Source organism: Paralichthys olivaceus, chromosome 5, assembly GCF_024713975.1.
Source record: "Paralichthys olivaceus isolate ysfri-2021 chromosome 5, ASM2471397v2, whole genome shotgun sequence".
Lineage (NCBI taxonomy): Eukaryota > Metazoa > Chordata > Actinopteri > Pleuronectiformes > Paralichthyidae > Paralichthys > Paralichthys olivaceus.
In genome coordinates this window covers 7910980-7928698 of record NC_091097.1, presented here as the reverse complement: position 1 = coordinate 7928698, position 17719 = coordinate 7910980, and the positions used below count along the sequence as shown (strand labels likewise).

The 17719-nt window shown below is 41.7% G+C and overlaps 2 protein-coding genes across 4 annotated transcripts; both read left to right on the top strand.

The window, feature by feature from the left end:
- The first annotated feature begins 133 nt into the window (after window positions 1–133).
- On the top strand, window positions 134–5087 carry mettl2a (methyltransferase 2A, methylcytidine). Of its 2 annotated transcripts, none has more exons than XM_069524818.1 (10): window positions 134–317; window positions 1393–1588; window positions 2216–2304; window positions 2546–2802; window positions 3457–3506; window positions 3609–3669; window positions 3769–3908; window positions 4000–4106; window positions 4373–4438; window positions 4537–5087. In XM_069524818.1, the coding sequence occupies exons 2-10, from the start codon at window positions 1437–1439 to the stop codon at window positions 4698–4700; spliced, it is 1086 nt and encodes a 361-aa protein (XP_069380919.1). In that variant the 5' UTR covers window positions 134–317; window positions 1393–1436; the 3' UTR covers window positions 4701–5087. The 2 variants fall into 2 exon arrangements, with proteins under 2 accessions (XP_069380919.1, XP_019949875.1); XM_020094316.2 differs by lacking the exon at window positions 134–317 and adding an exon at window positions 927–981.
- A 168-nt stretch (window positions 5088–5255) lies between these two features.
- On the top strand, window positions 5256–16649 carry tlk2 (tousled-like kinase 2). Of its 2 annotated transcripts, XM_020094274.2 has the most exons (21): window positions 5256–6011; window positions 7056–7138; window positions 8559–8636; window positions 8741–8810; window positions 8895–8938; window positions 9105–9203; window positions 9556–9657; window positions 9858–9950; window positions 10140–10250; window positions 10354–10490; window positions 10750–10902; window positions 11004–11070; window positions 11171–11268; window positions 11363–11444; window positions 11842–11933; window positions 12051–12140; window positions 12289–12458; window positions 12854–12992; window positions 14419–14530; window positions 15133–15240; window positions 15386–16649. In XM_020094274.2, exons 2-21 carry the CDS (start codon window positions 7058–7060, stop codon window positions 15557–15559), a joined length of 2100 nt encoding a protein of 699 aa, XP_019949833.1. In that variant the 5' UTR covers window positions 5256–6011; window positions 7056–7057; the 3' UTR covers window positions 15560–16649. The 2 variants fall into 2 exon arrangements, with proteins under 2 accessions (XP_019949833.1, XP_019949834.1); XM_020094275.2 differs by lacking the exon at window positions 9105–9203.
- Window positions 16650–17719: the final 1070 nt, after the last annotated feature.

Here is a 17719-nt window from a genome sequence, read left to right as displayed (position 1 = left end):
ATGGTACCAGTTATGGTCATTTAACTTTGAATGTTGTCAAACATTCACAGCATATCTGTGTCACCACATCCTGCTCACACCAGCACGACAATAAAACTCCTTGCAAGGCAACAGTCAGTCATTACATGTACGACTCAAACAAATATGCATAGCCTGCTGTTTATCTTCCTGGTTTCATGTACATCAAATATGCCCATGCATATTCTACCTTATTCTAAACATGTGTATTGTTTGTTTGAATAATTTTAGGGACATTACTGTGCATGTTTAATCCCTGAGACAGCTAATTTACTGTAATTTAAAGGGTTTGATCACTGGTAAGTGGCATTTATCCTCTTTTCAGCTGAATCTCACTGTACATCATGGTTCTTCATGGTGAGTGTCTCTATCTGCAGTGCCGGGAGGAGGTCTATGCAAATCGAATCCCACTATATCTCCTTAACCATAGTCACCTGTGGCATGTGACTTCTAGTCTAAAGAGCTTTGAGTAGTCATTGACACGAGAAATACTACACAACTACAGTCCATTTAATTGTTAAAAAGTTTTTGTAGGCTATGCAAGCACATTGCTTAAACCTTTTGAGTGCAGCCCATAGGTGGGGACAAAAACCAATCCAAAAATGCATGTTGAATGGTTTAAATGTCAATTTTGATAATAATTTCACACACTCATGTTAGCAGTGACAGAGGGTTGTTGTTTGTTAGTTCATTTGTTTGTTTGGACAGCTGAAAGTCTTTGGTGCACATAAACTCATTCTGTGTAATTTCAGTCCAAGCATTCTCCTCATTCATGTGGCTCTAAGTAGCAGCAGTGAACCTCAGCACAGGAAACACTGGTATGTGTCTCCCTCTGCTGTAAAAACAATGCACTGATCCGATGTTGTGGCTTATAAGGAGAATGTGTGCAATAGAAGCGTTGTGTGTTCCTATTGTCAAGCAGCATGTGTACTTATAGTGTGGTGACGAGGATCAGTGGATCAGGTGAGTTGTACATCTGGACCACAGAGTCTGATCTGGACAAAGACTCGTGTCGCCTTCACGTTATCTCCTGGAAAACATGCGGTGCACTACACGTTAGTAATTATAAAGCAGATACTGTTTTTTAAATCCCCAACAAAATCTAAGTGCATTGCACCCACCATCCTTTGCAACTTTTTGTGTTGTATAATTTCATTACACTCAATTCATCATTTTTTGAAATGATAATTGACCACTTGTGTATATGCACAGCCTCCGCAGCTCATCTATCTATGTAACCATCCATCGATCAACCATCATCTGCCAGATAACTACAGCTACACTCTGCCATACCACAGAAACCCAAATACCAAATACAACCGACCCTCTTTTATTTCACGAGTGTGTTTATTTCATGTGTGTCTGTGAACGCAGCACACTTCATTGCCCGGCCCTTCTTCCGTCGCGTCAGATCCAACATGGCGGCGCCCCATGCCGTGGTCTCGGCGGAGGCAGGGAGCGGTGACACGGGGCTGACTCTGAAGGATTCGTCCTCCGGGGACGTGAAGAGGCCTCAGTTCGGGACTCGGTTGCTCACGGACCCGCGGCAGGTGTTCCAGCACAACGCGTGGTCAGTGGATCCACGACGTGACATGAATGCATCACTGTCACTGATCTCTGTTGTTTGTTGTCATGATTATAGAGTAACTAAAACATAGATGCTGTCAAATAACCTCAGGTCATCATTTCAACAATTCAACGGAGTCACTTTGTAATACTGTAATACAAAAATATATAAAGTAAGGGGCTTCAAACTAACAATATTCAAATTGTTGACTATTGTGCTCATAATATTCTCAATTGATCAATGAATGGATGATATATCAGTTAATAGTTTAATATAACATGATCTAAAGTCTTTTTTTCTTGTTTTATTCGACTGATACTTCAAATATTTAACTGAGAACTGATTATAATGAATCTGATATGATGTATCACCATATTGCTCATTTCTATCTGTCCAATTCAGTGTGTGCAATCTCAGTCCTATTAGGTTTATATTGCTTGTTTACTTATTTAGTACTGTAACTGCTGTCTATTTTTTGTCTGTCCTCTTTGCTGCTAAAAGGACATTTATAAATAAAGGATGGTTTAATCTTATCTTGTTGTATCTTATCTTTCCTCATCTGTGGTAGTGCTGGAAGATTGCCCAGCCTTGTCTGAATGTCACATGTTGAAGGTTTTCTGTTGTGCACAGGGACAACGTGGAGTGGAGCGAGGAACAAGAAGCAGCTGCTAAGAATAAAGTGTTGGAAAACAGTCAGCCTCTACCGCAGCAGAAACAAGGTTGCATTTTTGTCGCCTGTTAACAGAACTATAACTTCATACCGTTATGATGCATTTGCACTTATTAGTGTGCTAAAAGATACAGAAATTGACCCTCTCACTATTGTTTCTTTGAACACAAATATAATCATAAAGTTCTGTCTGGAATTAATTGATGTGCTCATCTTCATGTTGATGATTTGTAAACATGGCAGGAAGTGGCAGATTATCAGTATCACACTGGCCTTACCTTCTCTTGCAGAGGAATACGACAGCCGGGCCAATGAGTACTGGAATGATTTCTACACAATCCATGAGAATCGGTTCTTCAAAGACCGCCACTGGCTCTTCACAGAGTTCCCAGAGTTGGCCCCGCAGTGTGGCCTCCTGAACCTCGAATCCCATCCTGAAGACTCCAGCACAGACGACGTTCAGCAGGACACTCTGGATCAAGAGCAAAGCAGAGAGGTTGCAGATGGTGACTTTCCTGGCTCCTCTGCTAGATATCGCATTATGGAGGTGAGAGATTAATTTGAACATAAGTTACCTAAACATTCACCCCATACACTTAATGAAAAAACATCTCCAAAACGTATTAAGAGATTTGATTAAAATTTGGTGTAAATTAACCATTTTCATGAAAAGCCTATTTTTACTCTACTTCTAATAGACTACTGCACTAACCTTAACAGATAAAACAATCTAGCTCATGCACAAATTAGAAGGTTGCTCTAAGTAAATACTAAAGAAAATAAAACCCCTGTTTTCACCCCTGTTCGTTTGTTGGTTGGTTGATAGTTATGTTAGTTTGTTTTTTAAGGGAAGAAGGGAAGAACCCATTTAATTTGGTGCAGATCTGAAACAGGGCCATGGACCAGGATTTTTTATTTTTAGAGAGTGTGTTTTTTTTTGTTGTTGGATGTTTTAATTTCCAATGATTTCCCAGTGACCAATGCATGGCTCTTGATGAAACAATTTTGGTGCAGCTCGGCTGAATTTAAGGGTACTTTTGGGCCTTGGCAGAGGTGCACACTCTACTGAGTGACATTGTAGTTTACTGAATTAAATTTTGAGATTTTTTCAGCCATTGCAGATGTTAACATCAACCTGTATTTGCTGTCAGGATTTATTCTCTAAGATGGCTGCTATAAGTGTTACTATTTGTTTTTACAGGTTGGCTGCGGTGTAGGGAACACGGTTTTTCCAATACTGAAAACCAACAAGTAAGTGCGGCTAAGACACTGAAATTTCAGACCATGTTTGAACTATCCAGTAAAGCAAGCTGAATCATTTACTTTACGTAACTGCAGCTTTGCTTTTTGCAGTGACCCGGGACTCTTTGTTTACTGCTGTGATTTCTCCAGCACTGCTGTGGAGTTAGTGAAGGTAAGATGATTATGTTATCGTAGCAATGGTGTGTTGCTAGGGATTCATCTCTGGGAATGTGGGCTAAGTAATGAATTAAAATTGCCCTCTTCTCATCAGACTAATCCAGAGTACGACCCTGAGCGCTGCTTCGCCTTTGTTCATGACTTGAGCGATGTGGAAGCCAATTACCCCGTCCCTGATGGAACCCTTGATGTTATAGTGCTAATCTTTGTACTATCAGCATTGCATCCTGACAAGTATGAACTTTTTCTCCGCCCTCCCTCTTATTTTTTAGTTTTACTCATTGAATGTTATGAAACACTGCATTGTTTCTCACCCCTGTCTCAGGATGCAGGCATCCATCAGTAGATTGGCGCGGCTCCTTAAGCCTGGGGGAGTGATGCTGCTCAGGGACTATGGACGCTACGACATGGCACAGCTCCGCTTCAAGAAAGGTTAATCAGACTAAAATCCAGCAAGAGTCCAAAGGCTGTTAAGATTCAGAGATCCATAATTCATGGATGATCCCTTGTGCTGATCTTTAAAAATGTGCTCTGTTATTCTGTTTGCAGTATTTCAGTACTAACCACTACGTTAGTGTTCAGGCATTTAAAATGACAGTCAAAGTATTCTACATTTAAATATGTAAATGATTATTGTAGACAGCACTTGCAGATTATAAGGAAATAACGTACATTTCGACTCTTTACTTCTTTTATAGGAAGGTGTCTGTCAGATAACTTTTATGTCCGAGGTGATGGAACAAGAGTGTATTTCTTTACTCAAGGTAAAAGAATGAAATAAAAAAAATAAGTTAGTGATAAAGAAATGATTTGCAGAATAGTGCTTTAGTCAAATACTGCTGTGCCTCTTGTTTTACTTCAGATGAGCTTCATGAGCTGTTTGCTGAGGCAGGACTGGAGAAAGTGCAGAACCTTGTAGACCGAAGGCTACAGGTGAACAGAGGGAAACAGCTCACCATGTACAGGGTGTGGATCCAGTGCAAGTACCGCAAGGCTCAAGTTCAGCCACCTGAGAACCAGGACTGAGGCGGAGGAGAGGAGCCGCCTGCCTGTGACCACAACTGAAACCAGTAGCTGAAGTCAAGGCGTTGCTGGTGTTGTTTGTTTTCCTGAGGATGTATGGAATTGAAAAGGTCTATTGTGATTGTGGGAAAGGTCACTATCCCAGCTGCTGTAATATCTACGAACTGTTTTTTTGGCTAGTGCTCTTGATGGTGCTGCAAGAGTAATCATTTCTCATTTCCTGCTGATGAGAAAAGGCTGGTTACCCCGAAACAAACATTTCTACTCTGCCAGAGGCGATTTTTAAATGAGGTGAACTTTTGATACTAATCGCATGTTTGCAAAAAAAACAAAAAAAACACACGCAACTCTTTTTGTACATGGAAAAATAATAAACATCTGAACTGTAAATATGTTGAATATGTTTTACTTGGTATTGAACAAGAGAAACATTTTCATTCTATTGATTGTAATGAATGCTGAATCCCTGTATTACCCTGCAGTGGCTTAATAATAATAATTTTCCAAATCACCTATAATGTGGAAGTGGTGTGTGTGGGTGTGAACATCATGGGAATGGGAACTTTCTGATAAGTGATCATTTTGTTGTGTGGGTGGGCGCAGTTAAAATGTGTTGTGTACTCAGGGATTTACCATTGGTCCAGACAAGAGATTTGGGGCAGGCGTCGACTGAACGAAGGTGAAAATACTTCAACAATCTCACGAGAAAATATGAGATTTTACTGATTATTGTTTACATTGCAAAAACATGAGAACCGAACCGAATCGATCCGGATTCAGCTGAAACGGAGTCGCAGCGGCACAACTTCCGAAACAGATTGGTTTGTTCCCCGAAGCGAGGAAGACGACTGGATGCGAACTTTGTTTTGATCGGACCCGAAATTCATCTCACCGCCGGGGGAGAGAGAAAAAGACACGGGGGGTAACTTACAACACTGGCTCCAAGACATCATATATACCTGGTGGGAAAACGCAGGATTTTGAGGGTCGCCATTGTGTTGGAGGAAGGTACCCGACGTAGCCGCGGTATGGTCCTCGGGGAGAGGGATGTGATGGGGATCCCCGCCTAAGGAGAACAGAAAGGCGGGTTTGGGATACCCGGAGCTGTCGAGGCCTCCGAGGGAATCCTCCCTGGTCTACCTTGAGCCTCTCTGCGCGCTCCACTGTCTCGGACTCGAACAGGCAGCAACGCGAGGGACGCGGCTGTGGATGCGGCCTAGCCTGGGAGGGTCAGCCAAGCACCGGGGAGACAACGGGGACGGTTTTAGGGTTAACAACTGGCCCTCCGGAGGACCGAGCAAATATTAAATTACAGTAAGTATCTTGCCAGGGGATCGGAAAATGGATATCGGTACGTATCTCTTGTTGGAGTAAACCCGGGCGTCGTGGCCCGAGCACCTGACAACACAGAACCGAGGAGATGCTTCTTTTTGACAGACGAGCTGACGCTAGCATGTTGGCTACCTAACGTTAGCCATCTTATACATGTTTGTTATACATTGTACTGCAGCGGACCGTAGTTGTGGTGATTTTTTAATCATAAGCTAACATGACAACTTTGATTTGGCCAACACAGATCTTAACATCTGCCTCTTGTGGGTTTGTTTCTAAATCACATCTGATGATGCTAGCTAGCGTTACCGTTAGCTCCCACAGTGCAATGCTAAGTGATGGCCAGCATCGACAGGCTCGTTAGCTCGTTTATTCAGTGTTAGCTAGCTCCATCATTCACTGGTGGTGTCTCTAACCATTTTGTCAGATCGTTAGCTGAGCCAGTAAACCCACTCCAGACCCACTTAAAACGAGGATAGGGACTTGAACGTGTCCCCAAGTGGACACGAATGATGCAGGTAACATTATTCATTGAATGTATGTGAGCCACAGTCACAGCAGGGCGTGTAACTTCAACGTCAACCTTTACACAAGCTAGCAGGCTGGACACTTATTGTCTATTGTGGCCTTTTCCATTTCTGTAAGTACACTTGGCAGTCCCTCCATTAGTGACCTTTCAAAACTCCAGCGCCATGTAATTTAGGTGTATGATGCTTTACTTTTCAAGGCAGGGGCTCTACACATCTGGCCATACGTCTTTGATGCACATATAATATCTTTCATTGACCAGATTTTGGCCCAGATGTTATTTTAGCACTCACACTGCTCAACTGGCACCAGATGACAGCGGCAAACATTATTGTCAGGTTTATTGATGACTCAGAACAGGAATTTTCCACATCCATATAGCTAAAAACAGCCATGACTCATCACAACCAGTGCCCTTTGAAACAGTGATCCGTCGCTCCCATTTGAATACACCAGACCTCACAACACCTTCCTTAATCTTTGCTCTTGTCTCTGCAGCCATGATGGAAGAACTGCATAGCCTGGACCCCCGACGGCAGGAGCTGCTGGAGGCCCGCTTCACTGGTGTTGGTGTGGCTAAGGTTCGTGTTGCAGCAGATGTCACAGATATGGAGCACGGGAACAGCCTCTCGTCAAAGTGCTCAAAATTATAGATTTCCTTGATTACACACTTTTGCGAATCTCTTCCCCTCTTTGTCTCACTTTGCCTCAGTATCATTCTGCTGTTTGGCCTGGACAAGCTTGGCCCCACTCCTTTTCTTTGTCTGTCTCTGGAGAAGGTTGAGCTGTGTCTGTGTTTTTTGGCTGGTGTGATATGGCATCTCTCCCTGGCTCATGATGTAGCGGCTGTATATGCAAGTGGCGATGCCTGCCAAAAAGGCCACAGACGGGACAGGGGTGGTAGGGGAGGAGGAATGACGGCAGAGGAGGAATGCAGAAATAGTTCTTGACCAGGTGTGAGTGGAGGCAGCATTTACCCTTCCGCCCTCTTGCTTCCGACGTGGATGGAGCTTTATATGTGGAAGGTGATCTTGGAACAGTTAGGGAGCGAGAATTGGCGCCAGGAGTGGGCCTCGTGCCAGCCATAGGCAGAGCTGAGCCCAGAGCATGGCATGGCTGCTGCCGCAGAGAAAATGGCAGCTCTCGCTAAGGCATCATACCATAGCAAACCTGTATGACAAGAGATGCAATGTGTCTGGGAGAAGTGAGAGAGGTGTGTCAACAAATGGCTCTGAAGAAATATAGGATGGTGTTCTAAAAGCCTTGCCATGTCACTGAGCAGCTTCAAGTTTTTTTTCTTGACCTTGAGCAGCTGCTGTTCTCTCTGACATCACTGAAAGGAAAAGTGTCACCCTTTGATAACAAACCGGTAGAACACTTTTTGGTAATGGAACAGGGGGGCCCACTAAAACGAGTAGAAAGTGCATTTCCTTTTGAACAAGCCTGATATCAGATAAACAAAATTTGGTGTGGGATGAGCAGCCATTCTTAAATCAAGCAGAGCATCTTTCACTGGCTGTTTCCAGAGTGAAAGGAGAAGAATTAAGACCGGGGTGAACGGGAGAAAAATGGATGACATTCTCCAAAGGTGACAGACAGACGGAGGGATACATCCCCAGCAGCATGCCTAATGTTCAGCCATTTTAGGAGGGTTCAGTGAGAGAGCTCTAGTGTGCGCTGAATGACTAAGTATCTCTTCCTGATTGGACAGTGCCTCCTGAATTCTGATGCGATTCATTTGACTGACAGGCATCACCTAGGGAACCAGCATTGGGACTGATGCAGGTCTTGATTCAGTGAGAAATAATTGGTGACGTTATTTAGCCAAACCTCCGCACCCCTTCCTTTTAGTGTGTCACTCATTTTACACTCGAGTGCACACACAACAAGTAAGTACACAAGAATGTATTTTGAGGCAACAGTTTTATGTGTACAAAACTTTTAAGCATCTTTGTATTTCCTAACAAATTATGCTTCCTTTTTTTTGCCTCATTTTAACAGGGCTCTGGTCCAAATCAAAATGAGTCCTCTAATCAGAGTCTATGCAGTGTGGGCTCACTCAGTGATAAAGAGCTAGAGGTAAGTCTGAATCCCAAACTAACTGAGTTTGTTTTTTTATCCCAACCATCTCTGTGTCGCACTTTTATTGCACGTTTGGTTGAACCTCACTGCTTTCCTGACAGACGCCTGAGAAAAAGGCGAATGACCAGAGAGTGAGAAAACGGAAAGCAGACCACTTTGACAGCAGCCAGGGTAAGTTTGGTCGCCCGCCGTGACCCTTTTTATCTCGTATCCCAAATGTCAGCCTCTCTCTGAACGTTTCTGTTTCTCATCCAGGCAAAGCAGGAGCAAGGGGGCATAAAATTAGTGATTATTTTGAGGTGAGTGGCAGAAAATTGTTCTAATTTGTATATCCAGTAGAGCTCATGTCTTTTCAAATGCAGTATTGGGTGCATAACTTTTCATACTTATTTTCTAACACCCTTGTTTTAGCCGTCTCTGGCTTTCCATTGAACCGCTTTCCTATCCTTTTTTCACGTCTGTCAGTTTGCGGGAGGTAGCGGTCCTGGTACCAGCCCTGCCAGGGGAATTCCACCAGTGGTCCGCTCTTCCCCACAACACTCCTTATCCAACCCCCCTGTCACGGTGAGCATCTTTGCTCTGTGTTTTTAATTTCTTAACACTCTTTCCTGCAATTCTTTTTTCTGCACTTTTTTAAATCGATACCAATCATGGATGGGAAGAATCTGTGTAGTAGCGTTTAGTCTTTAAGTGTTTTGTAACTCATCATCATTGTCATTATTGGCCAAAGTTCCAACAAAAGTGAAATCAGTCAATGAGAGCAACATTGTTGAAATGCAAATACACATTAACATGGACATTGAGATGATATTAAAAATAGTTTAGAGGAAACTGTTGTCAACATGTTTTGATATTTGAGTCTTTTTCAATACTTAAATCTGAGAGTTTATACTTTTCTTGATTTATTGCCTCGCAGGTGCAGCAAGGAAGCCCCTCTTCCATCGGCTCGGCCAACACAGAGCACTCGTCGTGTTCACTGAAGCCTGCTCCTCTTCACATGCTGCACAAAGCCACACAGGTACCTGACACATCATCAGATGGCAATTTATCGAAATTTAACTCGAATGTAATTCAAAAGTTGTTCAGTAGTCGGCATATCAACAAAATAATCAATCAAAAATACTGTTTGATGGGATGACTTGTTGCACTACATTTGTCACTGATACAGAATGATGCATCATTAACATGAAAATGTTTTGGGCTCACTTTACCCTGTAGTCTGACCTTACCATAGAGAAACTAACAGCAATGGAGAACAACAAGAACTCTGACCTGGAGAAGAAGGAGGGCCGAATAGACGATTTGCTCCGGGTACTAATCTCATTACATTTCATCTGTTACTCTGCTTGTCACTTTAAGTGATTTTGGAAATATCTAGACTTTTCACTCAATGCATGTTGGAGTTGACGCATTCTTTCTGTCTGTATATGTATAAACAAGCTAATATTTTAATTCTTATTACCTGACCTTTGTCTGCTTGTTTTGTATGTTCTGCTCCAGGCAAACTGTGATCTGAGGCGGCAGATTGATGAACAGCAGAGGATGCTGGAGAGATACAAGGAACGCTTAAATAAGTGTGTGACCATGTCCAAGAAGCTGCTGATTGAGAAAGTACGTCCGTTGGATAGCTCTTTATTATGAGCTATAAGTTACCAAAGTAATTGGATCACTGGCTGGTTATACAAACTCTAATTTAAGACTGCTCTTCTTTTAGTCGAAACAGGAGAAGATGGCATGCAGGGACAAAAGCATGCAGGACAGACTTCGACTGGGTCACTTCACCACAGTGAGACATGGAGCATCTTTCACAGAGCAGTGGACGGATGGATATGCCTTCCAAAACCTTATCAAGTAAGGATCTTTCATGCTTTGCCGCTGCTGAAATTAATGTTAGTTTGAGAGGTACAGAAAATATAACAGACTTCTCTATGTTTTATAAGTAAGATTAATTTATCTAATTAGCTAGACAGACAGCCTAACGTGAGTGTACAGTATTCTTATACAAGTGGTAAACTCATTCTCAGTCAGGGAGCCAACAGCAGATCATACACCGACTAACAGAGAAATGAATTAGGTCTTTATGTGGCACTTATGTATCGTCTTTTTCCAGACAACAAGAAAGGATTAACTCCCAGCGAGAGGACATTGAAAGGCAGAGGAAGCTACTGGCTAAACGCAAGCCACCCTCCATGGCCCAGACTCCACCCCCAAGCCTGGAGCAAAACAAACGTAAAAGCAAGACCAACGGAACAGAAAGTGAAGCGTACGCAGATTTTGGTTATTTTTCTTCTCTTTTAAACCCCCTGGTTTACCATGTGTTCATATTTTTGATGTTGCACTTGGGTTGGTTCTGTGTTCTCACAGGTTATCACAGGCGGAGTACCACGAGCAAGAGGAAATCTTCAAGCTAAGACTAGGCCATCTTAAGAAGGTAATGCACATTACATCCCTGTTTTTGCTTTCAACCCACTTCCTCTGGTCTTGTTAAGTCATTTTGTTAATTACATCGCTTTGATTGTTTCCCTTTGCAGGAGGAGGCTGAGATCCAGGCGGAGCTAGAGAGGTTGGAGCGAGTGCGGAATCTGCACATTCGTGAACTGAAAAGGATCCACAATGAGGACAATTCCCAGTATGACCTCTTCTTATATTGTCCTTTCCTAGTTGATCTGTACTGATGCATCCCGGGGCTCTGTCTCATTCCTGAACGTTTTTACTCTCTGCAGATTCAAAGATCACCCTACGCTAAATGACCGTTACCTGCTCCTCCATTTACTTGGACGAGGAGGTTTCAGTGAAGTTTACAAGGTGAGAAAAATAAGCACTTTGTATCCACAGTGTTTTTTAAATTTTTTTTAACTAATGTAGTGAGTGTAGCATTTTGCTAGAATATTCCCTGGTGTTAGCACTCGATGCTCTGCAGACTACAATAAAAGCAAGTTTTTTGCTGCTTGCATTGATTCAAATCAGTTTTTCCGGCATTGCAGTGTTACATACTTTGGAAAATATTTTTGGATGCATTTTTTAAGTTCACATCTTCAACATTCACACAAAGTAAATGATCGTGTCAGAATGCGAGTGTTGTTCCAAGAATCTGTTGTCACCTCTGTAAAAATGTTGAAAGAACAAGGCCGTTAGTCTCAATAGCAGCCATGACAAGTTTGTGCCAAATGCAGCTCACAACTAATAGAAATTTATCTTTCAGGCCTTTGACCTAACAGAGCAAAGGTATGTTGCAGTCAAAATCCACCAGTTAAACAAGAATTGGAGGGATGAGAAAAAGGAAAATTATCACAAGTGAGTGCTGTGTTTTTAAAGCAATACATCATTGTATGTACTGTTACACCGTGTGTGTATGTGTGTGATACTCTTTAAAATGAATGGCGTAATAGTTCAACATTATCTTTGTTTCAGACATGCATGCAGAGAATATAGAATCCATAAAGAGCTGGACCACCCACGAATAGTTAAACTCTATGACTACTTTTCGCTTGACACTGACTCGTAAGTAATTTCCTCTCAAAATATGTCCTCCAAGATATGGTCATGCAGAGTGTGTTAATTTTGAAACAGTACTTTTTAAATATGTAGAGCCTTAACTTTGTTTGCACCCATAATGATAATAATTGACTTCTTCCTTGTTGTGGTGCAGGTTCTGCACCGTCTTGGAGTATTGCGAGGGCAATGACTTAGACTTCTACCTGAAGCAGCACAAGCTGATGTCTGAGAAAGAGGGCCGCTCCATCATTATGCAGATTGTCAACGCCCTCAAGTACCTCAATGAGATCAGACCGCCCATAATCCACTATGACCTTAAACCTGGTGCGTCTACAGTGGCTGCCTCACTCTGAGAGCTTACATGATGTTTGGTTACTACAAAATAAATTAGAAGTAAAACTGTCACTTAAAGGAAATATTTGAGTTTTTATTTTAGTACACATTGGTGAACATCGGTCACTAACAAGCAGCAGAGGAGACAGTCTCTGTTGACAGTTACACTGTCTAATTTGTGAATGATTAAGACAGTTTGACCTCTTATCTAGTGGCTGCCCGTTGAACATGTTTAATTTTTGACAGAGAACAGACATTATTGTGCTTTGAACAGAGCTGAATCATCCATGATGGAATTGTCTTTTCTTTTTTTTACTAAAAATGTGTATATCATTCTGAACTGGGAAGACATTTGCTTCAATACCTAATTTTCTCACCCCGCTCAGGCAACATCCTCCTGGTGAACGGCACTGCTTGTGGTGAGATCAAGATCACAGATTTTGGCCTGTCTAAGATAATGGATGACGACAGCTACAACTCGGTGGACGGGATGGAGCTGACGTCACAAGGAGCCGGGACATACTGGTAAGATGGACAGTGTATATTTCAGATAGTCAGGGCTGATATGTTTTCTGTGCCTGAGTACTTTCACATATAGTATTTTAGGAAGGAAGTTATAATTTAGCTGTGAGGAGGCTTTTTATGCTTAAGAAGAAATAGAATGTAAAGTTTACATTTAATCAGAATTGGTCAGAAGGTAAAACACATTAGACTAGTATTAATCAAAGAAATATGGCAAAGATGGGCTTGAGCATTGAACACAGTTTGAAGCTATATTGAAGTGTGCTTGCATCTATCCAGAAAACACAGCAAAGAATATAAAGAAATAAACATCATACATATGGTGCTGAATGATGAACCCATTCCAACAGCTTCCTAACTGAACACCATTATCCTTGCTGCACACTCTCGTCCTAACATTTTATATCCAAAATGCCTGCATCTGTACGAGCAAGTTAGTGGATTCTCTTCGAAACATATCCTGAGTTTTGGCAGAATAGTGGCCAGTATGGTCACTATGTGCGACAGCCCATCGGATTGACTCTAGTTTTGCCTGAGGGAGCACTCGAGGCTCAACAGTTTCATTGCTCCAACGTGGGGCATTTTATTGCATCAACCACGGAAGAGATAATAAATTCCAGAGTGTATAGTGTAGTGCTATTGTATCTGCAGATAGTGTTAGATGTGTTATTAATAACAAGTGAAATGAGCTATGAAACCAGTACACTGCATACCTCAGCATTTCTTTAAAAAAATGAATGTTAGCTTCACTGCATATTTGTAGACACATAATGTAATATGTTTGGCAAATTAAAGGGATAGTTCACTGAAAATTCCCTCATTTTTTACTCACCACTACGCTGATGGAGGGATGGATGAAGTGTTGGAGTCCACAAACACTTCTGGAGTTTCAGGGGTAAACAGCATTGCAGAAGAATCCAATACAATTGAAGTCAATGTTGGCCTTTTCTTCAGAAGTGATAAAAGGCCTCCATACTGCTTGCGCTGTGTCATCCAAGTGTCAGCAAGCCCTGACATTCATATTCGAAACAAGGTCATTGTTTTTTCTGTTGTTTTATTACATCTGAAGAAGAGGACACCATTGACTTCAATTGTATGCTTTTTCATTTTTCAGTGAACTATCCCTTTAAATTCTTTGACACATTGTTGATACTTCTCTCCAATTTGAGAGTATAAGTCAACACTTACAATACATTCCTCTACAGGATAAATGGTATGGTTATATTATAGGTTATAGGTTTTGACATATGTACCTACAGGGCTTCAACTTCCATTTATTAGGAAATGAAAAGCACAGGTGCACACCTAGAGGTCCCCTAAACAAAACATACTGCTTGACACATGAACAATTAAATACACTGTACAGACAGTACATTTAAGTCATGTGAAGTTTTACCAATCTGAATGTGGCTCTTCCTTTCTCCTTTAGGTACCTGCCCCCTGAGTGTTTTGTGGTTGGGAAGGAACCACCCAAAATCTCCAACAAGGTGGATGTGTGGTCTGTGGGAGTCATTTTCTACCAGTGTCTGTATGGCCGAAAGGTAAGCGACACAAACCAGAAATAAAATAAACATTAAGCTATCATTGAGCGATAAGCTTATATTGATATTGTGATACAGACATAATACATTTGGGATTATGTCCCTATGTTGTGTAAAATGTATGTTTTTACAGTTGATACTTGGTATGGTACTTGGTACTTAACACCAATGTAACGTGAATTTAATTGTTCTGGCAATTCCACAATTCCAACTCTGACAACGAGGAACGAGATAAAAATCTCTTACAGTATTGTCACACTTTAATGCTCAGAGCATGGTACACAAGACAAAGGTTAGTTTGTAATATGCACGCCGATGGGAAGCTGTTCTTTCTCTTTATACATTTGGCTCGTTCCTCCCCCTCTGGTTGAGGTTGTTTCTGAGCCAAAGGTCAGGCTCTTCTGATGACATCAGGGCAACAATGCCTTAGTTTAGGCAATCAGGTCAAGATTCAATCAGTTGCACCGGATTCAGCATGATCAAGGTTACATTGTAAAGATTCAATCATGATCAATCATAGCGGAAATGAACATGAGCATTCTGCATGATCATGATTTAATGTGTTTTTAATAACACTTCTGTTACCACACTTTACCTTCTAGCCATTTGGTCACAACCAGTCCCAGCAGGATATCCTGCAGGAGAACACCATACTGAAGGCAACTGATGTGCAGTTTCCTCCTAAACCAGTAGTCACACCTGAAGCTAAGGTAATGGACTCCCTCACATCTATGTATTTGCAACTGGCACAATAAGCTTGGTTAATTATCCCTTTCTTTTGTAATTAATTGTGTTAATTATTATATTTTCGTCCAAATATTGTCATAGTCAATCTTTTATTCTTTCTCCCTCCAGGCCTTTATAAGGCGCTGTTTAGTCTACCGTAAGGAGGACCGCATTGATGTGCACCAGCTGGCCAGTGACCCCTTCCTCATGCCCCATATCCGCAAGTCGGTGGCCTCCTCGGGCACTTTGGGCATGGCCGTGGCCTCCACATCCAGCTCGTCCAACAGCAGCGCCTCGAACTGACTAAAGACTGAACAATATGAAAGAGTCAAGTGGGTGAGGGCAGCACCATTCTGTGTCCACCTTCCCATTAGCATCCCACCTTGCCGTGAAGAGTCCAAGAGAAGAGGTCGGACGACAGCAGTGGGTGCGTGAGAAGTCAAGGATGGGTTGGCAAGGGAGACCAACGTCCCCCTTCAGCACTCTCATGTCCACCCACCCCAACTTAGCTGTCCTCGCTTCTCAAAAAAGGGTGGCATTGTTCTGGGGGTCAAAGCCCTGGACGACTCACACAGCAAAGGGGCGAGGTTTGGCACTATGTTGGTTAAAAGTGGGGTTCAGTGTTTTGGATTTTTCTTTTCTGCTTAAAAAAAGAAAATAAAAAGAAGTATAGAACTGCTTCAGCTTGGCCAGATGAAAAGGACTGCGGAAGGCATCATACCTGTACGCACTCACACACATACACCCATGCATGAGCCATTCTGCTCCAAGGTAGTCTGAACTCCCCAAGCTCAAACATTTTGTTTGTTCTTATTTCCCTGAACCCAACTGAGAGAACCAGTCTGCCCTGTTATTGTATTGAACCCCAAATATCTATGGCTCCATTTTATCCAACTCGCTGTTTCTGGGTTCCTCTGCCCCACTTAAATTCCAGACCCAGATAGTTTTTGACGAGGAGGGACAGAAGCTACTATCCCATCTCCACGCTCCCCCTCCATCTCCTCGTCAAACTCCTGTGACCAAAGCTTTTAACTTCCAGCTGGTGGCAGTGTTCCACCTCCGTTTTTATAATGAATGGTTTTAGAGTCGTGTTACGTGATATGGAGTGGAAGCTGTTGAGGAACGACCCCTTTTTACTTTTTTTAACTTTTTTTTTTTTTTTAAGAACACTTTTCAATGCAACCAGTTTTATGGAGAAAACTGCTGTTTTTTCAAGTTGCCTTTAATTAGAACTGTTCTCGTTCCCCCTACCATAAACACATATTTATTTAGGTATGTTTTGAATTTATTTTTGGCCAATGAAATGCAAGGGACTGGTTTACCTTATAGTACTGTGGGGGAGATTGGGCCTTAGCAGACAGTTGCATAAACCATTAAATACTATTGGTTAAAATGTGTTTGTTCTTCTGGGTTTAATATCACAGGACTAACTTCTGTTTACAACACAGCTGACAATGTGTTCATGGGTGTGATGTCTGTACTTAGTTTCCATTCCTTATTCTGCATAATTGGTTTCACAGAATTGAGTAATCTGGACAGGAAACAGATGGGATATTTAGAGTGTAATGTCACATTGACTGTAGTCTGCTCCATTAATTATTCGATTTTTATGGGTGAATATAATATTAGTGTAGTGCACAAAAAAAAGCTTCCCTCAGGAAAAGCTAAATATCGGCTGGCTTCTTATTTGTCCTGTGTCATGTGACATGTTGAATAATATTTGACACAAATGGCATTTGAGCACACAATCCAGGATACGTGAGAAACTCGATAAGAGGCCACAAATTGGATGTAACTGTCTCACACACTTCAGCAGCTGACTCAAATGTTATTAGCATTTTTTCTTGTATAGCAAGCAACTCACAGCAGATGTGTTTATTGGACAGGATACCTCAGCTTTAGGTAGTAAGATGTAAGACTAAAGACTAGATTCAAGTCCATTAAGACAAAGGCAAATGATGATAAATACCATAAAAGCTATGAGCACTTAACTGGAATATTACAATTGTGTGATTGAATTCTACTCTTCCATGTCAGGACTCGGGTCAACAACTCAGACGAGAACAGCTTTAACTTTTGTCCATATCAATAGCAGTCTCAACTTTATAGAAAATAGGAGTTTGTAGTGAAAGGAAATTAGCTTGAGCAACATACTGGGTCTATTGAAAGTGTTTTATTTTGTTTAGTCTTTGGCTAAAACAAATGGACTGTAATTGAAATGACAGAAGAAAAAGTCCAAAGTTGAGACTTAAACTTTAGTAAATAATGATTGAGCTTGCCTAAAATAATATTCCAGGAGCTTTTGTCTACGAAGAAATATGCTTATAGATCAATGACTGCTAAAATGATATGAAGTATTTCCTTTTTAATCCAGCTATCCATTGGGATTCATTCAGAAAAGGCTTGCTCACTTTAAATTTGGTTCAATCAACATGGTAACCTAGGCTTCACAGCTACTTCATG